Genomic DNA, 27788 nt, shown 5'->3' with positions numbered 1-27788 from the left:
TGAAGTCACCAAGTAAATTCAACTTGGATTTTGCAGGCGGTAGTCAATTGGTTCCAAGTGGAATCTCATGTACCGTCTGTAAAGACAATCAGAAGATGGTGTGAACGTTTTAGGCAAAATTGTTGTCTCTTGGGAATCCATTCAAAGAAGGCGGTTAGCATCTGAAAAAGAGCACGCACTGAAGAATACATAGCAAGAGGTTGAAATTATGTCCGGGAGACACCGAGAACTCTCTCTCAGCCACGACTTGAACGCTCTTGATAATTTTTTTTTCTTTGGGCTTAAGTAAAAGATCAAATGTCAGGTGCAAGATTACAGGGTCTTCATGAACTGAGACATCGAATGGAATAACTAGTAAAGGTTTCTTGACCCACAGCTTTGTGTGCCACACATCATTCCATCACGAGAGTACCCAAATGTGTGGGGGCGCAAAGCAGGTCATTTCGAGCATCTCTTTTAATAAATTCACCATATACTATTGGATGTGCTTTTTCTGTGTAAACTTATGTAATTGTTTTTCTAAATGAAGAATATAACTGGCACTCACGACTGGCTTCTCCCATACCGAAGAATTACGCTCTAAATTGTTCACATACATTGTATGCTTGGGTGGATTTTGTTTGATTGTAAATGTGGTTTACGTTGTCTTGAAGGGGGTCCCGATAGCTGAGTTGTGTAGAGCACTCGGTTCACGTGCAAGGGGACCAAGATCGATCCCGAATGCAGTCAAGATTTTTTTCCCTGACCCCCCTGTCCACCCAGCAGTGAATGGGTAGCTGAGTCCGTTAGATTTGCCGGAAAGTACCATAACGATAGACTAGCGTCCTATCCAAAGGATAGCAAGCAATTGCTATTGTCCGTTTCACGCTATAGAAACCGGAATGAACTCTGGCTCCATGGGTCCAATGGCTCTGTAGGACTAACTTTTAAAATGTTGTCTTGAAAGTCATGTCCGATATGTCAACTCTGTTTGTGAAGCACCCTGAGATTTTCATGGAAAGCGCTATACAAGTGCAATTCATTTTTTTAAATGTTGTTAGATATTTTATTTATCACATGATTCGCTTGATAGGGAATACAGTAATGTAAGCCCTACACCACATCGGGGAAGGAAGGCGGGGGGGGGGGGGGGGGGGGGGGGGGGGGGGGTCACTGTTTTGTGGTTTACCGTGGTTACTAATTATAGTATTTCGGTCAGCTCCATTACGTTTATCCTGTCACCTGTGTAGGAGTCCAGTGTTTAAACAGAATCACCCACATCAGCCCCTCCCCTTCCCCTCATTATATATATATATATATATATATATATATATATACATATTATATATATATATATATATATATATATATATATATATATGCATACAGTCACACATCAACGACACACAACCACACACGCACAAACAAACACACACTCACGCACACACTACCAACTAGTTAACTCCGCCTAAAGGATTTACCTGGGTTCAACAACAAATTCTTTATTAAATTTTCATTTAATTAACTTTAGAATGTTTAACATATAGATTGGTAACAATTATTTCAATTATCTTGTAAATCAAATTTTAACAAGTTATAGACATGCTCATCAAAACAGAAAAAGCCTTTGATATGCTGGGTTCATTGAACGCTTGGATATTTGATCCCATATAATTTGAGTATAACAATCTTGGTGTTGTTTCAAGACCATTCATTCAAAATCATTAATAGCTTAAAATAAATAAACCTGCTGTTGAGTAGTAGTAGTAGCAGTATTAATAATAATAATAATAATAATAATAATAATAATAATAATAATAATAATAATAATAATAATAGTAATAATAATAATAATAATAATAATAATAATAGTAGTAGTAGTAGTAGTAGTAGTAGTAGTAGTAGTAGTAGTAGTAGTAGTAGTAGTAGTAGTAGTCGTAGTAGTAGTAGTAGTAGTAGTAGTAGTAGTAGTAGTAGTAGTAGTAGTAGTAGTAGTAGTAGTAGTAGTTGCTGATGTTGTCGGGTATATGTGTGTGTTTTTGTTTGTGGGCGTGTGTGTAAGTGTGTATGTGTTGCACTGTTGTTGATCAATAAAAGAGGAGGACTCTGATTTTTTTTCTTAATTTGCTCTGATCCATGAGAATAGATTGAAAGGTGTGGGGGGAGGGGGGAGGGGGGGGGGTAGTATTAAAAATAAGAGAATGTTTAAAACATTCCTATGTCTACAGAGTTGAATCAAAAGGAAGTCCTCGTTTTCCTCTTACAATTAAAAGGCATGTTAAGAGATATTAATAACATTTTTATTTTTGCAAAACTTGCAATGGGAAAGAAATAAATTAAGGAAGAGAAAACAGAACATGCTCTACTAAAGATTTCAGGAAATTCCAGTCCAGGAAGAGGGCTATGACTGGATAATATAATGAATGCTCTTAGACGGATGTATGCGTCCATTTCATTCACCATATGAACCGTGATAGGTTTACAGATAAAACAAGTCGTAAGAGTTATACATTGTGACATAAATTTCTCTAATTAAACACAAAAAGGGAAAGAGTTTTTTGGGAGGAAAAGAATGAAATCCAGGAACATCCTGTTGAAAAGTAATGTAATGACCTATCTGGTCAGGTTGAAAGAAAAAAATAAAAGCAATGACCTTTTTGTTCAACAGTTTCCTCATTTTGTCTTAAAGGTGTGTTCATTCATGGCATTATCTCATTATGTAGGAGTGTGTACTATTACACCAGGAAGATGATGGGAAATGAAGATAGATCCTGGTTATTTAAAAGTATATTATGACCATACATGCTTAGATGGTTGATATTAATGACGCCTTCGGAAATATAATATTTGTAAATTGTACCAGATTTTTTTTTGTTCTAAAGAAATTCTCCATAATCCAAATTGGTAACAACGCCCCAGCATTATGCTAAAGAAAATAATTTCAGAAGATTTCTGAGGAGAATGAAATTCAAATATAAATTCAAACAATTTACATATTTATATGTACAGTTTCTTGGTTTTATCGGGCATAAAAAGTTCCATTTATTCCTACGTAAGCAATTTGAAACAAAATTTCTAGTTTTTCATAATAACAAAACGGCCGCCATTTCTCCTAGCGAGGTAGTCATTTACACCTGAGACGAATAGACCTAGGTCTAATTATATCTCTAACCACTACAATCGTAAATGTGACCCACCACATCAATCTGCTGTTATGTCGGAATTAACAAGTATACAGTCAATACGACCATTATCATATATCACTTTCGTTTGGGAGAAAACCCGATTTTGTATAGTCGCAGCACAATTAATTCTTTCTTTCTTTCTTTAAAAAAAAAAAAAATAGGGTTGGGGGTTAATAATGTTCCGTACAGTCCATGTTAAATTGTTGCCAACGAGGACAGAATTTTTGGTAAATATGAAAATTATAAAACTATTTTGTGCAGATTGATATACGAGTAACTTGCAATTCTTTTTTTAAAAAAATATTTAAGGGTAATTCTACTCATTGACTCAAATAGTTCTTTAAAATTTCTGCTTGGGCATAATGAGCGGTCAAAATTTGACCATGGCCTTGGAAATCACCATATGACCATCTTAATTTCAGGTTCATTGGCACACCTACAGACTTTATTACCTGACCGATTTCATCGTTGATGGGTCAAAAGATTCCTCTCGATCTATGTTGATTTCCATAATGCATTTAAAAAATGAGTGCTTGTACGCAATTGCCTTGTATCTCCGCAAATATTGAGGGTTATCCACTGTCAGTAAAAATAACTTTATAAGCCGTTCCTGTTATCCTTTGTAAAAAATAAAAACCGCGGGAGTTCAAGAAAAAATATACTTCTATCTGCACGCATGGAGAAGTTAGCAAAAAAAAAAATAAAGAAAAAAAGAAGATTTTTGACGAGTAATGATATCTTTATCTGGATGATATTTCTTAAGGTTAAATAGTTTTGTGTCTCACTAGTTGGTGTAAATAAGAATGCATTTGTTTAGAAATTCATAATATGTTAGAGGTAATTGAAGATGTATGATAAAAGTATTATTGAACTTAGGCGTTTGAAATTTCGAACTCACTCCTAACGTGCACTCCCTAGTTCGAGCAGCGTTATTGAGATCTAGTTCGAAACTCCATACGTACGAGTTCAAGAATCTTACATATTATTAGTTAACTTAGGATTTTTAACAGAACCCCCCCCCCCCCCCCCCCCAAAAAAAAAAAAAAAAGAAAAAACGAAAAACAAACAAAAAACAACAAAACTCACACGTCTCAATGAAGGCATTAATCTTAGTTCAAATCTTATAAGTTGATCTTAATTTTTTTTTTTTTTTTTTTTTGGCTTTAGGACAATTCCCCCACCCCCTCCCCCCGTAATATCGTTTCTGGACAATGGGTTACCAATGCTAGAATCTACCAACTCCATTAGTGTGGCAAGTTGTTTTTTTACAATGGAACAACAAAAAGTTAGATAACAATAACAAATAATAAGACGATAATCCTTTAGGTCGGAAATAGCCTTAACGCTCAATGACGAAGATGGTTGCTGATTCAGGGACGCCGTTGACCATTACAGAACAATCTACGCCAACGACAATGATGACGTCATAAATAGACGTAGACAATGTAGTAGATTAGTGTGAGGATGTATGGTCCGCTGACATGTGACGGAGGCGAAGGTGTCCTCTACACGTAGGTAAAAATTGATGTAAGTGGTAGCTGGTCTCTATGTTGTACGATGTCCATACACCTGGCCTTCACAGTTCATAGATAGGGCTGCTGTTGCCGCAAAATGATCAATGGATGTGAAGCCTGTATGAACGTGACGCGTGTATACTAAAAAACGCTTCTGTTTGACTTACAACTCTATATATACGATGCTCTTGTAAAAAAAATATTTATTTTTTTATTCCCCTTTATTCATCTCCTTTGCCTACAACTTGGACTAATTTTCTCCCTCCTCCTCCTCCTCCTCCTCCTCCTCCTCCTCCTCCTCCTCCTCCTCCTCTTCCTCCTCCTCCTTCTCCTTTTCTTCTTCTTCTTCTTCTTCTTCTTCTTCTTCTTCTTCTTCTTCTTCTTCTTCTTCTTCTTCTTCTTCTTCTTCTTCTTCTTCCGGTACGTTCTTTGTCACGTGAATTTGTTACATTGGTCAGTTATTAAAACCGTGCTACATTGATTGCTTATCCTTTTATGGAGAAGATATTATAGGCTATGTACATTTTCATGTGCCACAGCGACAGGACATTAATTTCAGCAAGGATCCATCGTTTTAAAATGCTTTCTCTGTCAAAAGAAAATGGAGGACTACATGGTTGAAAATGGCAGGTATATTGGTGTTGTGATCAATTCATTTACATATTCGTTACACGTACAAAATACTAAGGGTAACGTAACTCAAAGGCGCCGTGACATTTACTCGACCCTTGGTCCTTGATCGTTGTTTTCTTGGGCCTGGCGCAAGATTGATATTATAGTATCCGAGCAATATTTCCTCCTCCTCCAATTGCAAAATAAATAAATTGATAAGTAAATAAATAAATAAATGAATGAATAAATAAAATAAAATAAAATAAAATTAATTAATTAATTAATTAATTAATTAATTAACAGACAAGAGCAGCAGCAACAACAACAACAAACAACAGCAGCAGCAATAAAAACAACAACAACAACAACAGAGTCAATGCAACCTGTTCAGAAGGCACGTTCACCAACGATGCACGATCTCCTTGTCGCCTAATGAAATCAATCTATTTCCAGGGAAACCACTTCATTGTCTTGTAAAGTAAAAATGTCACAACAAAACGGCGGCACGTCGTTGAATTAAACTGCGTCTCAAGCAGATAAATTATGATTTGTGCCTTTAAATTACTATAAAGATCTATAAATAATTACCGCTGCCGCAAGTCTTCGTCATAATAATATAACTATAACATCCCTAAACTCCTTTCTTCCTTTATTTTAACTTTATGGACATTGCTTGATTATAAACTACAATGCCTAAAATACCGGTCTTCACTACAATGCATTATTTTCTATAGATTCGGGGCAATGTATATCTATTGGTGAGAAGAACAAAGGAGATTCCAAACAAAACAAATGCAATTTAACAAACGTCAAACAAACACACAAACAAACAAGAAGCAATAACTCAGTTGTGTGATGCTTGTTACATTTTGCAAGGGGCATTGTGTGAGATATGAATCTTTCCCTAATAATACTAATCTAATGTTCCATCAGGCCGGAATCTTGTTGCTGTACTTAAATTTGCTTAGTTGTAAAACGTATTAACCTCTTATTACCATGGATCTAAAACAACAGTTGTCTTTTGCATTTGCACAGACACGCAGAGCACTTCATAAAGTCAACTGATACTACAACACTCGCGTACTCTGACAGAAACCCATTAAAACATTTTGGTCAGAAAACTTTTAACTTCAAATATTGGTCGATTAAAATGGCTCTCATTCTGTCAAAACTCTTAAACATGAGACTTCAATATTCGTACTTAAAATATCGATCGATTAAAATTATCCTCATCTTGTCAATAACCCTCAAACCACGGACTTCCTCGAAGATTTTGACATCATGTGTGTCATTTTAATATATCGATATTTCATATATGAAATCTGGCCAAATTTTTGACGAAGACTACGACAGTACAGCCGACACAAATGTTCTTTTATCCATGTTTTGTGTTATTTCTTTTATCTTTTTTTAAAAAGCTGTTATTCATTTTTGTTCATCACTTAATTGCTGATATTTGTTTTTCGCCAAGTATACAAGACACTCGGTAAATTCTCCTAAACGAAGAACACTAACACCATCCAACTTTAATATTGGGCTGAAATCTTGGACGATCGTCATTTGATCTTCATTTACTGATGATTCGGTGTTAATCTGAAGTAAAATTGGTTGTTATAATATTGATAGTTGTTGAGGTGAGACCAAAGTCTCGAAATAATACTGAATACGTATAAATTAATAAAACAGCCTGTGTGAAAGAATAGTATTCAATCGTTTCACAATTCCTAGCTCTTTGTAATTAATGATAGGTATCAACTCAATGATATAGAAGAAATGCGCACATATTTCATTTCGTGTCAAAGACTTGGATTTACCAACTTCTAACATCGTTGGGTTTTTAGTATATTCCAAGTCCGGTATGCACGTAATATCGCAAATTTCTCTAAAGTTACGAAATGTGGTGCCGTGATTATTTGCACGAGGGCTTATATACCGATAGTGATTGACCAGACTGTTTTCTCACAAAGCCGAATTCCTTTGATTTTTTCATCATTTGCAATAAAATATGACTCAAACTTTAAAATGTTTAAAGTAATGGTGTGTTGATTCTTTTTCCCTGTGGGAAAATAATCATAACAAAGTTGCATTCAGTGGCGTAGTTTAGCAAATAAATTTGGGTTGTTTGAAATAGTATAGATAGAATTTGTCCAGTATTTCTCAGCGTTAGAAACAGGCTCAAGGTGTTTAGACAGTATCATTAAAATCCATCAGAAAATTGTGAAGATTTCCACGCCAACGCGTGCGCACGGGTTGTGTAGCGGACTTTTAGAGATAAAGTGAGGAGAAAAGTGCCAGAAGACAATAGAGAATAAAACATTTTTCGCGGCGGTGATGGGGGTTTGAACCCACGACCTTATTGGTACGACAATTCCGCCTGACCGGTGAGAGCGTGACTCGACCGTATGAGCTATCCACGATACGGACTTTTCCAACTGACGCTTTGGTCAACGCCCCTAAAGAGTGGGCGTGGTCCTCAATTTTCAAAGTAGCTTCCCCTAACCGGAGGCGCTTATGACCGGAAATGATATCTTGATAATGTTGTCATTTTCATACGCATAACAAACACCACTTCTCATACTCATATTTTTAGTCCCTGAGACATTTGACAAATTCATGATTTAACTTCAAATGACAACAAGATAACCTTTCCATATCTTACTAATTCCAAATTAAAGTGAAAAAGAAGAATATTTGACCCACGTAAGAATGGCCGATCAAGAACAGAGGGCGTTGGAACTCATAGCAGAGGCTGAGAAAAAACTGAAATCTGCCAAAGGTTTCTTTGGTTCATTATTTGGGTAATTGCCTTTTACTTTTATACTACAGATACAAAACTACCGATTTGCTTTGAAACTGACACTACGCGGATCCATGTAGAGAAGAGCTGAACTTTCTTACTCATACTCGCTCGTATCTTAGTTGAGTCTCCGTGAAAGAAATGAAAGACCAAGATTTTGGTCTCGCCCTGTCCCTAGCCTTGAGACTCTGCCTCTACTAGGCACTTTGATAACTCCAGTCCAGTGGCTGCCGATAGGCTCACTGTAAGGTGAAACTCGTTTTTTGGAACTTTATTTTTGACCCTTTACTGTTTTGGTCACCATGGCGTTATTTGTGAACCTATGTGACTAACTTTGGTATCATTATAAAGGGCACAAAACAAGCTTTCTAACGGCGTATTTCATTCTTAATTCCTGATTATATTTCTCAGAAAGCTTATGTAATAAAAATTTATAATTTTTTGAATTATAAGAACTTTTTAAATTATGGATACATTTTAATTATACTTCATACATCGATAGACAATTAATTGAAGAATATCTCTGCCAAATTTCATCAAAATTGATACACTCGCTCATTATTTTATTTTTTCCGCCATCAACCCCACTTTTTAGGACAAAAACCTCATATTTTTTTCCCTTTTCATATATCCTTAATTTTTTCCATACTTTCCATCCATGAAAATGATTTATATGAAAATAAAGCTTATTTTCTGACCATTAAAATGATATCTAACACTTGCCATTTATTTTTTAATTGAAACAAAATTACTGAAAACAATAAGTGGGCCATGTTGACTGTAAAACTCAAAATTTCCAGATCGCCGCGAGATGCTGGTTTTGAGGCAGCGGTGAGATCACAGATTCTCTCTGTAAAATTGACAAAAAAATTCAATAGAAAAATATAAATAACTCTGGAACCGTAGGTCGTAGAGAAACAAATAAGGTATCAAATTTTATGTTTTTTCAAGTCCCATCCCCCTGACTGAGTCAAATCAAGATATTTTGAGTTTGAAAATTTTATCAAAGTGCCTACCTCTACTCTACCTTATAAGATGATTACCATCATTATTGCTATCACCATTATCATTATAAGGTACTTTTTGAAACCGTCCATTTTGCACTCCAACTCCTAGCAGTGAGCTGATAAATGGCCCCATGGCTGTGACCAGATTTTTATTTTTAGGACTTTTTCTTGGTCGCAGTAGTAAAAAAAAAGGCAGCGGTTATTTGGACTCGAGTCTGAATAGCCTCCTGCGGCTATTCAGACTCAAATTCCAAAATGCATGTGCAATTATCAGATTATTCAGACTCGGTTAGAATAGACTTCCATGGCAATATTCTTTTAATTATTGATAATTAGCCTACATCAATTTGAAAAGGTGGCGTTTTTATACACCTCCGTTGGAGGTGTACAAAAACGCACCATTTTTATGCACCTCCGTTGGCGGTGATGGTAAATTAATGCAAATGTTGCTGCATACGTCCATGAGGTTTAAATAGTTTTAGATTGTAGTTTAGCACGCTGCTTAGTGATTACCGATGTACAATGATAATAAATTAAAGAATAATAACTATAATTTTAAAAATCAAAAGTAAAAAGAAACATGGCACACAAATACTGATCTCAAATAAATAAATAATTTTAGAAAATTAAAATCGAAGTTTTTAAAAAACATGATAAAAAGTTTTTGAAAAAATAAAAAAGAAAGAAAAAAAGCAAACAAAAACAAAGTAAATCAAAAAAAAAAATGTCAACAATGGGAATCGAACCCGGTACTTTCAAGGTTGGAGTCTGACAGCTTATCCACTGCGCTACGGAGCCACCTGACTGTTCATCACATTTAATAAGGTCTTTCTAAAACATTATTTTACCTTCAATGCAACTTCTATTTTCTGGTTTTATATTTCGATTTTTTGAATTATTATTTTTATATAAATTTATTAACAAAAACATCCTACAGATGTCACAATATAACTTTCACCATGTCCAAATATAGAAACACAATATCGCTAATGAAATTGGGTGGAATGCGCATGCGTGACGGAGGTGTATAAAAACGATCCGTTAAGATTCACCGTCAACGGAGGTGCATAAAAACACTACGTTTGAAAAATTTGATGCAACTGAAAATAACAGCAATGGTGTAGTAACATAAGTAGTCTAACCCCCTCCCCCCACTTCCTTTTATTTGACGAGAAAGACAATTATAGATCAAGTGGTAGTCCGGGTAGAATTTAAAAAGAGCAAAAGTCAAAATGACTGTGATCTAAAGGAAAAGCTTTTCTAAAAAGTTTACACACGATGTGCATATAAAATCAGGATGAAAACAACACATTGTGATAGTGTGAGTCAGGCACCAATATTCTACAAACCGAAGTACGAATATGAGCTTTAACGGTGTGATATATTATGGGCAAAACAAGCTCTTCTGAACTCTTCTACTATTTTTATCTATATCAGTTATCCACCCACTACCCAGTGCCCCCCCCCCCCCCTCGTGTCTGCACATGCATATTATATTGGACTTTGAGTCCCAATCGCCATTGGAGACTATTCTGACTCGAGTCCGAATTGCCACCTGGAAAAAAAAATCCATAGATTTTTAATTTTTAGTTTATGGATGGATTTTCATTTTTATATATTCATTTTCTTCAAGACAAGGAATTGCCTTATTGTTTGGTGTTTCTAATGTTTAAATAAAAGTCAATGTAATATTTCTTTTGGTCGTGGATAAAAAAGGGTATAATTTAGTCTAAATCTAATTTTTAGATTTGGATAATTAGAATTAGATAATCAGAAATTGGTAAATCAAAATTCTTGATCGGGCAAGTAATTAAACATTTTTACTTTTTATTAAAAAATTGAATTCATGCCAAAGTTTTATCCCTCATGTCTTATCTCGTCATTATCATAATCATCATTATTGTCATCTTTCATTATTGCTATCTTCATTACTATTTACTAATCATAAAGGCCTTAGGTTTTACTTTCATGATGATAGCTATCTAAATGTATCAACCCTTGGATGTTATTCAGTGTTCAGTCCCAGTTTGTCTCAAATGGTATAACTGCCGAGATAAATGAATTAATAATATATCATCTATATTTTATGGATAACAGTGGAGGCTCTAAACAAGAGGAGGCATGTGAACTTTATATTAGAGCAGCCAATGCTTTCAAGATGGCCAAGAAATGGGCCCGTAAGTAGTTAGTCTTCCATAATTACAATGTATACAATACTTGACTGACAATCACTGACAAGTTCTCATTACCCAATGACAGTACCAGAATCTATGGGCACATCTAACTGCCACCACTCTGTTTGTGAGAAAGGGTTTTGAAAGCTATGACAGGTAAATATTTCAGAAAAAGGGTAACGAAAAAAAGCAATTAATACCATTTACCATTTAATAATACAAAGAATAATTAATTATTTTATAAGCATGAATAATTTAATTCAAAGTGTAATCTAATAATATAATAATATTTGTTCAAAGTGATCCTTCAGAGTCGTTAGGCCCTTGGAGTTAGACTTCATCACAGTTTTTATAGCGTGAAATGGATAATAACAATTGCTTGTTACCCTTTTGATAGGATGCTAGACTATCGTAAAGTACTTTGCACCAGATCAAATAGACTCAATTGTCCATTCTCTGCTGGTCAGAAAAAAAAAATCTCGACTGCACCTGGGATTGGTCTCTGTCATTTTGCTTGTGAAGTAAGTGCTCTACCAACTGAGCTATCATCATCATCCATCGTGGCTTGTACTCTTGAGTACGTTGCCGGTCAGCTGTCTCCACGAATCACGATCCTCTGCGGTGCGCATGAAATCTGTGTTGCTTTTTAAGTCACATTTGGCCATTCTTAGGTTGTTTAGATGTCATTCTTCTTTTTCCTCTATCTCTCTTTCCTTCGATCATCCCAGATATTACCAACTTTTCTATTCTGTCTCTTCTCCACACATGTCCCAGAAACCGTAACTGCCTCTTTCTGATGTTATCGATCTGTATTCTTTTCTTTCTCACCCTCTCCAACACTTCCTCGTTCGTACACCTGTCTGTCCATGATACCCTCAACATTCTTCTATACACCCACATCTCAAATGCCTCTAACCTCCTTGTACATTCTTTATCAAGTGTCCACGTTTCACAACCATATAAAAGGGTACTTATAACATATGTTTCTACTACTTTCATTCTGGTCTGAGCTATCAGGATCCCTAAATTTGTCAAAAAGTCATTTCAAAAGATATTTACAATAAATAAAAAGGTCCAAAAGTTATAATACAATGTTTTTTGCCATTGGAAAAAGTTGATGGTGTGATCTGATTTTCTTATGAATAAACAGAAACAATAAATGGGTGAATGAATGTACTGAAACTTTTGTTGGAGCTTGTCTTTAGCACAACTCTGCAATAATAAATTGGGCATATTTTTATCTGGTCAAAATACATGGGTCAGTGATAGCCTTCAAATTTAATAGTTCATCCTCCAATCATACCAGCCGTGACAAAGGAATGAAAATTCAAAACATGTTGTGTTTTGCTTACTGGGTGGGTTTCAGCTGTTTTTGTAGTTGCCTGATTTACCTTCAGAACAGAAAGAAATACAAATTAAATGTCTTGTTAGGAAGTTAATAATTTGTCAAACAATGTATAATTTTATATAATCTTTAAAAAAGTCGAGAATTTTTAAAAATTTATTCTATTTAACTAACTTTTACACCACACAAAGCTATTAAAACTTGTAATTTGTCATCATAACTCCTTATCATAATTATCACCATCAACATTAGTTAAGTCCATGACAGTTTTCATTTTTTTCTAGGCTTTTAAAACTGCTCCTGTAAACTTTTACCAAAAACAGAAGAGTCTGAATTTGAATGTTACTCGAAGTTGACTCAATTCTGAGTATTTATATTTGAGGGCGGAGAAAGTTGTTGAATGTGGCAGCCATTGTTGGTTTTTAGGCTGAAGTAGCTTGTTAATCTTTGCTGGAATCTGTTGTGTTCATAAACAATTCGGGAACAGCGTTCCAGTCTTTGATGGTGCAGTGTTCCATAGAACATTCCCTATAAACTGCTCCAAACATTTTTATTTGCAAAGTTGGTTACATTTAAAGAGTGTAGAGAGCAGCTAAAATGCGAATATTGTGATATTTTAAAGATTTTCCACGAGTGGCAGTATGAATAAACAATGCTATTTAGCATTTTCTTAATAGTGGATGGTGAAAAGAGAGCTATACAGCTAAATTATGAGAGGATAAATGAAGTGCCCTGTGATAAAGCATGAATTATAAGTACAATAGTTAAATTACGGAATAAACATGAAATGGAATTAGATCATTTAAGAGTTCGGTTAAGAATATAATTTAATTTACTTTCACGCAGAGGCTGGACAAGCATTTGAGGAGGCTTCAAAACTTTCTTTGCAAATGGGTAGTAAACACGAGGGTGCTACACACTATGTCGAATCTGCCAATTGCTACAGGAAAGGGGATCCAAATGGTAAGGATATTCAGGTCATAGTTCTTAGTTTTGTAACTTAAGGTATTCTATCAAATAGAGAAATGTAATAAAGGTTGTGCAGTAAGAGCAGTACTTTGCTTATCTGTAACAATGGCAAAGTGATTTCAACATAACAGTTCACTGACTTTAAAAATAAAATCAACAAGAAAATTATTAGTTGGAATTTTTATGTTTTCTGAGTATCTTATTAGTCAAACTTAACCAGGTGTTTATTTTCATTGACATAAGTCACCTTAACATGTGACACATTTTGTAAAGTTACCTTAATAAGAAATATGTATAATGGTATGTCATTGTTCTTAGGTTTGCGTCCCAGCTACTTACAATCTTTAATTAATTTTTCTTCAAGCGTTTTATTTATATCTTATTACAGCTGCAGTCACAACCTTCTTGAAAGCAATTGAAATCTACACTGATATGGTATGTGAATTTTTCATTTCTTTCTTACCGATGAACATTTAAAGTATATATTTCAGGGAAGACAACTTTCCTTGAGCAACTGTGTCTTTTGTTTTGTTTTATTATATATATATATATATATATATATATATATATATATATATATATATATATATATATATATATATATATATATATATATATTTATTCAATTAAAAAAAATTTTTTTTCAAGACTTTGACTCAATATTCACCCCCTAGACATTACAGAAGCTTATACTTTTTTTCTCAGAGGAAATACAGTCCTCGGGAGTCAAGCATAGCGTGCTTTTAGCTTATAAGTGGATTCTAATTTTTTCTGCAAAGAAAATGCTCATATTACAGTAAAAATAACTTTCCCTCTTGGTTTCTAAATCTATGCATAATGGTATGAACAAGTTTTCAGGCTTGAAACTGCATTCTTAGCTATTTAAAAAAAACTGTTTTTAATATCCTTATTTCTTTTTGGGTGACAAACCCTTTCTTTTATGCGGCAATATGTAAGAGCAATGCGCCTTATGTGCGGGACGAGGTGTAAAGAAGCTTGTGATTTTTGCTTGATTGATATTTGAATGGATGCATATCTGTGTCATCCTCTTTTTCTGTTAACCAATTCCAAATCTGTTTTCAGTATGAAGTTTTAAATAAAGTCTGGTGGTTTTAATTGCTTTTTTTTCACCTGAGGTTGTTGGTACAGGTATGTGACACAAAAAAGACTTGTCAACAGACCCATGCATGAAATCGAGAAAGTCATGTGCAAACCTTGTCTTCATATCTCACATCGTGAGCACACTTAACATCTATTTAACAAACTGTGTTCATCAAAATTACTGTCTTGATTGATGATTAATCATGACCACTTCTAGTGACAGTCTAAGCACTTCCTTCCCTTACCCCACTTCCACGCCAACAAGTGGACAACATGCTTAAAATTGAGTATGCTTATAAACTGAATCCTTTTTAGTGAGCATGCTTATAGAAGGGTAAATTTATATTCTAAAAATTCTGTTTTGCACCCCGAACTTGCTTATAGCCAGATCGTGCTTAAACGGAGACCACTGTACTCCCTTTTAGATTTTGTATTGGACTTAACTTTTATAATCGCAGTGTCCTTCTGATTATTTGGAGTCTCTAGAATGTTCCTAAAATTAAAAAGTTGGGTAATTCATACCTGTTTATTTTTCGCTTTTGAAATAAGATCTCAATGGGTTGCATCTCATGGTTTTATCTAAACATGTTTAATGAACGTATTTTTAAAAAAATAAATAGATGTAGATTGATCATATGATATGTTTTTAAAAAATGTAGCTAATCATAATTATAATGTAGCTCATTTTTATGTTCCCAGGGCAGATTTACAATTGCTGCAAAACATCATATTTCAGTGGCAGAAATATATGAAACAGAAATCGCTGACATTGAGAAAGTAAGTTGGGTTTTTTTGGAGTTTTTAAAGTTTTTATTTGGCTTAAAGTAAATTTCAGTTGTTTCTTTGGTGTACCACGTGGTTTAGAATCAGTACTATCATCGCTATTTAAATTTCAATTGTTTCTTAGATGCTAACTCATGATTTAGATTCAGAACTGTCGTTGCTATTTTTTATTTCAAAATTTACATGTATAATAAAAATCAGAATGAAGGCACCATAGTTAATGAGTAAAATTAGATCTATATGAATTTAGTCCTTGACTAAGCCAGGCTATTTTTTATGGCAAATTACTTTTCTTTTTTCCAACCTACAGCGCAGAGAGGATATATTGACATCAGGCTTATATTGACATGACATCAAAGTCCCCTTTGTTTTTTTTTGTTGTTTTTTTTTTTGTTGCTATATTCCATTAGTAAATATTGATTGCCTTTATCGACAACAATTTTACGAAAAGCTGATTATATTGACATGCGAACCATTGATATCGGCAATAATTTGTGTAAAAAAAATAAATAAGGTCAAGATATTCTGCAGTGAAATAGAACACAACAGTCAATGAAACTGCAGAGAGATCCCACTGTGATGTAAAATGACACTCAAACTCAAAACTAAAGTTATTGTCCAGTACCATCCCATGAATTATCATCGATCAGAATCGTGATGATATCAGTCAAGCCTCGGGCAGTGCCATCATATCTTGGTACTGATACCTGTAATAGAAATTCCCAATATCAATATTCTTGGCGTTCAACAAATAGGCAAACGAGAAAGGCTCCCCACATCACCCGCTATGTGCGAGACTGTCTATTTGTCTTCGCAAGCTGCCCGGCCAATCCTGGTCTGCAACCAAGACTTGGTAAATGAGGCTGTCCTCTTACCCCCCCCCCCCCCCCCCCCCCAAAAAAAAAGAAGAAGTGGATTGAAGAAAACAAAACGAAACAAAATCAAAACTATTAACTCATTTTCTCTAAAATGCAGTGCCGATTCTCAGCTTATCGGTCTCTATATTATGGGCATGTTCAATGCCACTATTACTGGTACTCGATCTCGATACCACTTGACAATAATTAATTTTTAGAAGACACCATTGCCAATGTGGAGTCAGATGAAGATAAGATACCATTGGGACCGTTTCCACCATGCCACTTTGGTAGCTATCAAGACCCTCCACAGTTTTTCACAACAACTTCATGCTGGCGTTTCCTGATTTGAGGTTCTTGCCAGTGCTGAGGAAAGGGTCCATAAAATTATTCTTGGCCTTCAGAGACGGACCACAATATTAGACTGTTAAAGTTGTATAAAATGAACTTCAAGATCAAGCCCTTTTAAGGTTAAAGGCCACCAAACCTTCAAGATTGACTTCCCTTGTTATTTTCTGGCATTTTCTCATTTGATTCCCTTTCATTTTTTAGAATGTCTGATATCTCGACATTTTAATGCGGTCCCAACGATGTCGATATCCATTCTCGACTGTATTTAGTTTCAAATGATAAAATTAACATGGCAATGAACATCCTAAAATTTAGTTGTAACATTTTTCTAAAGCTGTGAACTTGCTGTGTTGGTTGATATGTATTGATTTTATCAGAATTATGATTGCAGCCTGATCATTTCACTTTTGTTTGCAGGCTGTGCAGCATTATGAACAGGCAGCAGATTATTATAAAGGTGAAGAATCAAATAGGTGAGAATTGTAATGTTTCTTTCATATTTCTTTTGAAAATATCTGTTGTCATATTTTCTGTGTCTTTGTGTGTGTGTGTGTGTGTGTAATTAGAGGATTTTAAGTTCAATTATTTCTTGAGTCTGGCTTTTTTATTTTTCTTTCTTTTCTAATCTGCTTTGATAAGCTTATACTATTGTGTACATTTGCCATGCCGGTGATATTTCTTGCCAGAACTTTATGTAAAACAAAGACTTACATCACCAGGCCATTGTTTAAAAGGCATGTTTGCTTACTTGTTTATCACATTAGAATTTGTCTCCATTGTCTTTCTTTTATTTCAGCTCTGCAAACAAATGTTTGTTGAAAGTCGCCCAGTTTTCAGCTACATTGGAGAACTATGAAAAGGCTGTTGAAATTTATGAACAGGTAATTTTGGGGTTTCATTCTATCATATCAGTGTATAAAATGAGCAAATAATTATTTAGGTGAGAGGACATGAGCAAGATCAATTTGAACAGAACAATACTAATTTTAATGAGAAACAAATACAAAATAATGAAGAAAGAAAATAAAATAGAACAGAAAGAATTAAGTGGAAACAGGATGTTGAGACACAAGAGCTAAGCTAAGAAAAGAACAATAAATCAATACTTGTTGACACTCTAGCCATTTATTCTCCTGTATTTGTGGTTCTTTGTTCATTTCTACAGCAAAAGGATTTATTTTATTGTATTAGGATTTTGCCCAGTATATATTATTGTGGAGAAAGGAATGTCTCTTAAGCAATTGATTAGTATAATCATCCATCATGGCTTGTGCTCTTGAGCACGTTGCCGGTCAGTTGTCTCCACGAATCATGACCCTTTGCGGTGCGCATGGAATCTGTGTTGCTTTTTAAGTCACATTTGGCCATTCTTAGGTTATTTAAATAAGTCATTCTTTGTCTTCCTCTAGCTCTCTTTCCTTCGATCATCCCAGATGTTACCAACTTTTCTATTCCGTCTCTTCTCCACACATGTCCCAGAAAGCGTAACTGCCTCTTTCTGATGTTATCGATCTGTATTCTTCCCTTTCTCACCTTCTCCAACACTTCCTCGTTCGTACACCTGTCTGTCCATGATACCCTCAACATTCTTCTATACACCCACATCTCCAATGCCTCTAACCTCCACGTACATTCTTTGTCAAGCGTCCACGTTTCACAACCGTATAAAAGGGTACTTATAACATATGTTTCTACTACTTTCATTCTGGTCTTCAAGTTTAGATTGTTGTTTGACACAACTGGTCGCATTTTATGGAACACTTTTTTTGCTATTGCCATTCTTTGTTTTATATCTTCTATGTCACGTGCGTCATGGGTGATGATAGTGCCTAAATCTTTAAATTTCTTTACTTGTTTGATGGTCTCTCCTTTGCTTGACAAGTGGAAGGTCGCATTGTTGTCATTCTTTGAGACCACCATGCATTCGGTTTTCTTAAAATTTAGTTTCAGGCCCATCTCTTCACTTTTGCACACCACTATATCTAAAATTTTCTGCACATGTTCTGGAGAGTAGGCCATCAGAGTACCATCGTCTGCGTATCTTATGCTATTCATATTCTGCCCTCCAATGACGACGCCTTTCATCTCTTCAATTTCTTTGAATTTTATTTCACTATAACTATATATGTTAAAGAGGTCCGGCGATAAGACGCAACCTTGTCTTACTCCCTTCTTGATGTTAAAGAAGTCCGATGTTTCATTATCCAGTTTGACACACGCTGTTTGACTCCAATATAAGTTTTTCACAAGTCGAAGGTCTTTACTGTCTATACCGACCTTTTCTAAGATTTTGAATAGGGTATCGTGCTGTACTGAATCAATAGCTTTGGAATAATCAATGAAGCATAGATAAAGTGATTTTTGTTTTTCGATTGACCGTTGCATTAATGTTTTCAATGTAAAGATTGCATTTACCGTACCCTTTTCTTTAACAAAACCAAACTGCTTGTCACTTATCTCTGGAGAGATCTTGTTCCTCATTCTTTTCATAAGTATTCTTAACATAATTTTTGTGGCCTGGCTCATTATGCTGATTGTTCTGTGTTGGTCACAGTCAATAGTACCTTGTTTTTTGGGTATCGTAATGAATACCGATTGTCTTAAGACATTAGGCAGTTCACCCTTTTCATATAAGACATTAAATTAATTGATTAGTATATGAACCTTTATTGAGTTACACACCAACTTTTTGGTGGAGTCATTTGACAGGGTGTTACGACTCTCAAATCTAGCCTATATATATATATGCTTTCACATGGCGTTCAAGATATTTACATTCACATTTGTAACAATAGGTACAAGGATTTTTTGGAGAAAAGTTTTATAATGGACCAGTATCCTGTTCAGATGATAAGCATTCATATTTGATAGTGGATGGCTTGGACTTGGATGTCAATGTCCTTTGGGTTTATTTTTTTTTCTTGACTGGATGACTGGATAACTACCGTTTTATATTAAGAGCACAGTATATGCTATTAGGTTAACATTGCATATACTGTGTTTTAAAATCAATCTTATTAAGATGCCACACATGATGCTGAAAGTTAAAATCTAATCACTACCCCTTTTCTCATTTTTTGGGGTTTTTTTTCTATCCGTCTTTGCAACATAAATGTTCTTGATCTTTGCATGTGCCACCAAGGGTGCTCTCTTCGCCTGTGTAATTAATTTGGTTAGAGGTCTAGACTTCATTGGCCCAGTGGATAATCAAGATTTATATTCTAAAGTTTCCAGTCATAATTATTTTAACTTTATTGTAATTGTGATTGGGGTTTGGTAAATTTGGTACCCGCTTGATTTTCAAAGCTTAAAGCTTTTACCATGTTTTTATTGTTTTTATTTTTATTTTTATTATTATTATTATTATTATTATTATTATTATTATTATTATTATTACTATTAATATTATTGTCAGCTTCATCATCATCATCATCTTTATTTTTAATAATTAATTGCAGGTTGCTACTTCGTGTATGGACAACTCTTTGTTGAAATACAGTGCCAAAGACCATTTCTTCCGTGCTTCTATATGCCATCTTTGTATGGATACAGTCAATGCTCAAGTGGCCGTAGACAAATATGAAAAAATGTTCCCAGCATTTAGTGATTCAAGGGAGTGTAAACTAATTAAAGTAAGAAATCAAGATGATATTCAATGAGTTACCTCATGATCTTCAGTATTGAGTGGCAAGAAAAAAAAATCGAATTTTTAAAAATTTGCTGGAGAGCATTGTTGTTTAACTTAAGTATTTTAATTCTTTATTTGTTTTAAAAAAACAAACCACTTTTCACCAATGATCTGGTTTACTGTACTTTTTTCGCTTATTACAAGAGCTGTAACCTAACAATAATTGCCTATTTGGACAATAAAGATTATTATTATCATTATTATTATTATTATTATTATTATTATTATTATTATTATTATTATTATTATTATTATTATTATTATTATTATTATTATTATCTTTGCTTTGCTCTATTAGAATTTCAAGTGAAGAATCACACAATTTCAGAGTTCAAAAATATTTTTGAGGCAGTAAATAAATGTTTGTTCGGTTTTTATCTCTGAGAAAGCATCAATAACAGTATAAATTAATGGATGTCAAAAGAAAACAAACCTACGACAGATTCTAGCATGGACTGAGTGCTTCTAAACTTATTGAAATTGGTTTGGATTGTGTGGGTTATTTTTTGGGGGGTGGGGGGGGGGGGGGCTATTGGTTTAAAATCAAGTGAACTGTTGTTGGTTTTATTTGTTTATTTAACTTTCTATATTTTTTTTCTCTCCATTTCTAATAGAATGTTTTGAAAGCAGTAGAAGAGGAAAGTGTAGACCAGTTTACAGAAGTTTTGAAAGAGTATGACTCCATATCTCGACTGGAACCCTTCCTTACAACTCTGCTGCTGCGTGTCAAGAAGAAGATGAATGAAGAGCCAGAACTGTGTTAATTATTTGTACGGAATGTGTGATGTACCTCATTCATGATATCTCCTCTTTTTAGAAACAAAAATTTCCAAAGAGTGGTTTTTTAATACCAGGGGTATTTCCAGGGCCTTTCCTGGGGCTAGGCAGTCCAGTCATATCACTGGAGTATTGACACACTTTTAATGTTTTATTGCGAAAATGGAAATGGCCATGGTTTTCAGTTCATTTCAGTAAATTGATACCATACCATGTGTATGAATACTCTCAGTGATTTAGAATTAAATTTGTTGCTATGGTTTAAGCTTGTCCAACTTTCTTATGCATCTGTTACTTGGTGGAAATGTCCTGCCGGTACTCGAGTACTTTAAGTTTAATATTGATTTTGAATTCAAATTATTTGCTGATGCTACTTTCACTTTCAGACATATGGCAATGAAACAAACGATCCACTATTATTTTTTGCTTCACAATTTTTATAAACTTTGACGTGATGAAACATGCATATTATGCTTTCTACTATTGATTTTTGCTCCACAATTTAAAAAACAGTAATAGAAATGAATAATTATCAGTAGACACTCTCAAACTGAGCTCTGCTTTTGAAGCCCTGTATGCAAAAGTAGAGATGATGATTTAACTTTTTTTTGTTAATGAATCAGAATTTAACTAACATTTGTCTACATAGATATTGGCGTTAATCTTGAATAGATTGTAATTTTTTTTTTCACTGTTTTTAACATTTATTTTGTATTTAATAAAGCATGAATGAAGAATTTTTAAACATCTTCTGTATCTATCTGTTTCTAATCCCAATTCAGATTTTAACTTATAGAATGTCTTCTTCATCTTATACCTTTCCATCCTTGATGTTCCACTCTTATGCCCTGTTGCTTCGACTAATTGCATATTCAAAATATCTGAAGTCCGAAAAGTGATAGAAACTTGTCCATTATTGCCTTTAAAGAATTTGTGTCAAATGAACTAGCATGAGCTGAGAGCAATATACATTCCTTTTCTCATCTCAAATAACGAAAATTTACAGATCATGTTTTGTTTTTGTTGATAATTTTACGGCATCAATTTTTTTCTTTCTTTTTTGTCAAATGCTAAATCTGTAATGTTTGCTTTAGCTTATAACAGATGTACCTACTTTCATTTTATCTATAACCTTTAGCATGTGCAATATTATGTATGAGTTGTTGAAAGGTAAAAATGTTTCTTTTTTCGTGTCAATTCAATTATTCTCATTTCTATAAGTCCAAGATTTATGGGTTGTTTCTATACCTTTCATTGTCCATTCACAAGTTGGGAAATTATTTTTCTTCTATATTTTACGTGCAGATGAAATGGAATTTTGATGTTGAGATTGGTGTTTACTGAATTATATTTATAATTACAAAGAAATTGTAATATTGTTTCTTTATATTTTCCAACTTATTTTGTGTATCCTCAACAACAATTTTTTCAACTAGAGTAGAGTTTTATGCATTTGGTCGAATTATTTTACTTTTACTTGAAAAAGGTTTTGTGGATACAAGACAAAAGCACATTGGAATTTTTGATTTAGAAATAATGTACAATTTAGTTTTCTGGACACCTGGAATGATGGATTTTTCTGTGATTTTTTTTATTGTCCTGAGTTTGGTTAAGATCTGTTGAAAACGGACGAAGACTGGGATTTTATTTACAAAACAGTCCCTTGAACTTGTACTCTTATAAGTTGGTCACCTATTAACAGGTGACGATTGAATGATTGTTTACTCTTCTCAGAGCAAATGTAGTTTGCACCTAACTGCTGTCAAAGTTATCATGATTTAACTGACTGATCAATTTTTTAAAAAATTATTATTATTGAGAGCCAGATTTTATATGAGGAGCAAAGGAGTCTGCACAGTTGACAGAACCATTGATGACTGTCTTATTAACACATGCCACCAATCGATTTATTTGACTTCAGTGGGGCAATTTTACACAACGAGAAAGGCGGATAGTGACTGTGTGTGGGGGCAGATAGGACATCTTGTCACATAGCATTCAATACAATAGTGACAATAGTAACAACGCGTTTTTCATATAAGCCAGAAAACTTTTAAAAAAATCAAATTTGTTCTATTGCCCTTTCATGTGAACAGGAGAGAGTATGATTACATTGCATTCTTTTCATGATTTTTTTTCTTGATTCATAAAGCAAATGAAAGACATTTAAATAGACAAGAGAAAAAAAAAAATTCCCCCACTTGAAAATAAAATAACAAATCTAATGGACAGTTCAGAACCTGCTTCCAAATGGCTGAAATTTTCAGAGCCCACTCAATATGAATTTTATTCAACGTGTATATTGTGGAAACTTTCGTTAGGACAGGAGTGTGACCGCCTTACACAAGTTGGACTTCAACTAACAAAATGGCTATTGCCATACTGTAGTAGTACGATATGTCGGCTATAGCCGGTGGTGGGGAATTGAATAGTTGTCATCATTATCATCACATTTGTACATGACTATTGATACATTCTTCTTGATCTACACTACCCAATGGATTTTTAAATAGCAGTTTCATGTTCTTTCTTTTGGCTTCCACATGAATTCCTTTTAGTTTTATTTGCATTTTCTTACCGTGACCAATTACATTTTTACACAAGGCTTTGATGGTTTTGTAAAATACTATTAATATGAATACATACAGAGTTGATTGAGAATCGGGTCATTATATCTCTTCCCCCCCCCCCCCCCCCCCCTTTTTTTTTTTCTTCTCCTGTGTTTCAACATGATTCATGAAACAGTAACCAAATCCTCTGAAATTCTGTGATTTGATGAGTAATTTTATTGACAAAATCTGTTATGATGTTCAAGATAAGTGAAAAGTGCAACTGGGAATGTCTTTGCTCTCCACCTGTATCTGGATATATGTGTCTGTGTGAGATAGAGAGATATGTCACAAAGTTTGATTTGGTTAGATAGTTTATAGTTTAAAAATTAAGTATTGAGTATTTTTGGTTTTTCTAGTTAGAGGAAATTGGTAATGACAAGAAAAGCAAGTGGAAGTTAATGACGAGTTATCAGGACGACCCTCTCATTTACATATTTCCCTGAAAAGTTTTCTTTCTTCACTCTCAAGGGGATTTTTTTTTAGGGCCTATTCCAAGGGAAGGATGGAATAAAACTTTGCATCACTACAAAGTAAAGTCGGTTGAGGTGACTTTCTTAAACTCAAACCTACACCGCCTAGCAGGGAATCGAATGTCTCTTTTGCTATGTAGCAAAGACCATACCCCGCTATGCCACATGCTTAAACAATTTTGAGAAATTTTGTTGACGTTTTACATTTGTATGTCTTTACTTCTTTGAAAAGTGTAGGTCACGGGGAAAGGTTTTTATTATTATAATAATTATTATTTATTTAATTTTTTTTGTTCATTATTTTTTTAGTCTTTGTTTGTTTGGAATGTACATATTGTTCTCCATGGATGGAAGAGTCAATTGGGAATAAGACATTGAATGTAAGAGGATGATTTGAAGGCTTATTCATTCTTCGATGTTCTAAGTAATTTATTTTCCATTGTTGTTTATTATTCATTGATATTGATACAATGACTTCATATGATTTACATATTTGTGTTTTACAGTCATGCTCAGGTTAATAAAATTAAACAAGTGTATTAACTCATATTTAGTCAATGATGATTAAAGGAAATTTATGTTGACTTATATACTAATACTTTTGTCACTGTTTACGTAGACTGATTGTGATCTTTTTTTATTATGATGTAAATACTTTAAAATATTATCATATTTAGATCTTTTTAACCAGTTAACTGTCATACACTGGAAAGACAGATATTCAATAATCTGGCCAGAAAACCTGTCCTTCAAATATTGATCGATGCGAGGTCCCAGGTTTGAGAGTTTTTGCCAAGCAGAGGGTCATTTAAATCGATCAATATTTGTAGGATGTGTTTTCTGGCCAAATGTTTAAACACTTGTCTTTCCAGAGTTAGGCAATTAACTGGTTAGAGCAATTTCAGCGGGTGGTTGGATGGGAGCATCACCCTTGAATCATATACCTATGATGTTCGCATGGGTGTACGATCCGATAGTGATGTCGTTTCTTCTTCTCTTTACTAGCCTATCCTGCTTCTTTGGTTTGTGATTGTATTTTTGACAGGGGATATTTTTTTTTCTGTAAATCTTCTGCCTGTTTGTTCTTGGTTATTTATAATTTAGCTTATGATATCTTTAGGTTATGATTTTGATTTACATTTGTACTATTTTTGTTAGATTGCTTGTTTTTTTTGTTTCAGCGGTCTCTCATATAACCTCAATTGTGTTGGAAAAGACCTAAAGCAACAAACAAACAAACAAAGAGCAATTTCAGTTAATGAATCTAAAAAAAAAAAAGTATTTTTGTTATTTGAAGAAATATTAGTTCTTTGATTATTGTTTTTCTCCTAAAATAGCTCACTGTCAGTAGTAAACAAAATTATTCTTTGCTGTTAATATTGTGTTTGTATTACTATATTGTTCCATTCTGTGTGGTATTGCAGTGTGGAGATAGATAGAACATCGTGGGCTCACAGTGTGTCTTTTATAGATCAGAGTGATGAAGCCAGTAACTGAACCACTTGATGGTCTCACGGGTATGAATAGGAAGGGCATTTTGTACACACATTCCATCCTGTTAGAGATGGACGTTAAATTGAAAGTTCCCAATGCTGTATAACAGTGTTGTCTTCATCCGAATGTATTTTATTCGTACACACCAGTTATTGTTATTATCATGATTTTTATTTTATTTTTTAAATTTGAAAAATCTCAATTCTAGTTAGAACATGAGGTTTTATGTAGATAAATGCAACCTTTTGTTTTTCATTCACAAGTTGGAACATGGGTGGGTGGCTGACTAGGAGCTACTAGCCCTGTCAGGTGGAAGACTGGAGGAACCTGGAAAAAGAATTGAATAAGTGTGTATGAAAGGTGCCAGACAAAGCAAGAAAGAAAAATACTAGAAAAGAAAACATCCTAAAAAATCAGTCGACCTCTGAAGCAAATAAAAACATCCCAAAAATTCAGTCGACCTCGAGGTTGACTGATATTTTGGGATGTTTTTTTTTCTTGTATTTTTCTTTCTTGCTTTGTCTGCCATTTTTCATACACACTTATTCAGTTCTTTATCTTATACCGGTGCTTGCTCCTTAATTTCTTAATTTGAACCTGGAAAACATTTGGACTAATTTAATGACACCATTAAATCATGATCGTGCCTATGTCGGTTCAGTGTACTCTCAATTGACCTATTGAGACCTTTGGTAATCTAAGAATTGAAAAATTCTTTACAGCTGCTAGCATTCGCAGTGAAATGATGATTTGCAAGTAACAATATCATAATACATGATGATTTACAGGACTTCACATAAATACAATTGACTGCCTCCTTTGCGAATAAGGACCTTAGCCTAAGCATCAGCAATATAATTTACATAAGGTGTTGACAGAAAGCAAGGAGATAACGCTGGGAAGATGGAAGAAATGGCAGCAAGAGTTCAAGGACACCAAACCCCCTGCCACACACACATACTACAAGGTTGCCAATTTTTATGTATATTTACGGAATTCAATGTTATATAACTGTCGAATCTGACGAATTTTAGACACATTTCATTACGAAAATACGAAATTTTATGAAAAATTACATCTTGATTTGAGAAAAATAATGAAAATTTGCTTCACATTGAACCAGTTCAGCACGTTAAAATCATATCACGTGTGAAAAAAGCTTTCCCGTCAATGCAATTTCACTTTCTCTGACCCCGACCAGGTCAGACGCGCAATGCTTGTTAACTGACATCAAAGGATTACATGACACAACGGGCTCAGAATTCGCTGTCTGCATCACAAGGTGTGAAACCTGATCGCAGTCCACCCAATGCCATGTGTTTGTTTACATTGTCTAACCACTCGATTGCAATTCTCTACCTGTGCATTGTTTTCATCTACTGGGCCATGAACAATAAGAAAGGATTACAGGGAGGACTCGCGTATCATCTTTTGACTGATCTATGTGGTCCATGTCCACATTGATACACTCAAAAGGTGACTGAACTGGCAAAGACTTAAGACAAGTCTTTCTCCCCATTAGAAAACTGGTTCTTGAAATGGAAAGGTCAACAGAATGTGGTGCTTGAAAGAGACCATGACGAAAAACAATATGCTGTTGTCTCTTCTCCAGCCAATGGAGTGATGAAGTTTTGAAACAACTTCTTCAGCAGTATGACTCCAATATGACTCCAATGACATTTACAATGCTGACGAGATGAGGCTTTACTACAATCAACGCTTCATGATTACCATTCTTACAAACAATAATGTCACACTTTGTTGTCGATGAAACATGAATAAAAAGAGAAATTTTTAAAGAAATAAATCCCCCCCACCCCCCTCCCAACAAAAAAAATAAATTTAAAAAACCCAAAAAACGCCTCCTCTAATCAGTCTATTGTCTTGAATATGATGGTCCCATATTAAGCCTGAAGAAACCTCAGAGGGGAAGGTCCTACATGAATGGTTATGAAAGCTGGTGCTTAGATGCTAGTCTTAGCTTCTCCGCTTAATCGACACAGTAACCTGAACTCCCGAAGGTGCGCGATTAAGTGGAGTCGACTGTAATTAAATAATGATGATAATAAAAAA

General features: G+C 34.3%; 1 protein-coding gene across 1 annotated transcript; it reads left to right on the top strand.

Annotated features, from left to right (window-relative positions):
• The first annotated feature begins 7797 nt into the window (after positions 1-7797).
• LOC144974911 (alpha-soluble NSF attachment protein-like) lies at positions 7798-25598 on the top strand. Its single transcript, XM_078918395.1, has 9 exons — positions 7798-8088; positions 11192-11271; positions 13460-13576; positions 13971-14017; positions 15383-15460; positions 17092-17147; positions 17471-17555; positions 20133-20306; positions 20977-25598. Exons 1-9 carry the CDS (start codon positions 7997-7999, stop codon positions 21124-21126), a joined length of 879 nt encoding a protein of 292 aa, XP_078774521.1. The 5' UTR covers positions 7798-7996; the 3' UTR covers positions 21127-25598.
• Positions 25599-27788: the final 2190 nt, after the last annotated feature.

This window comes from Berghia stephanieae, chromosome 1 (genome assembly GCF_034508935.2).
Source record: "Berghia stephanieae isolate SIO BIC M18660-M18661 chromosome 1, UCSD_Bste_1.3, whole genome shotgun sequence".
In the NCBI taxonomy this organism is placed as follows: Eukaryota; Metazoa; Mollusca; class Gastropoda; order Nudibranchia; family Aeolidiidae; genus Berghia; species Berghia stephanieae.
The sequence above is the reverse complement of the archived record's forward strand: the minus strand, read 5'-3'. Positions and strand labels throughout refer to the sequence as shown.

Bases quoted from the DNA above. Each gene is read 5' to 3' on its own strand.
- LOC144974911 (XM_078918395.1), top strand. From the start codon at position 7,997: ATGGCCGATCAAGAACAGAGGGCGTTGGAACTCATAGCAGAGGCTGAG. The intron at 8,089-11,191 runs GTAATTGCCTTT...TATGGATAACAG, and splicing joins TTCTTTGGTTCATTATTTGG to TGGAGGCTCTAAACAAGAGG. The intron at 14,018-15,382 runs GTATGTGAATTT...TTATGTTCCCAG, and splicing joins TTGAAATCTACACTGATATG to GGCAGATTTACAATTGCTGC.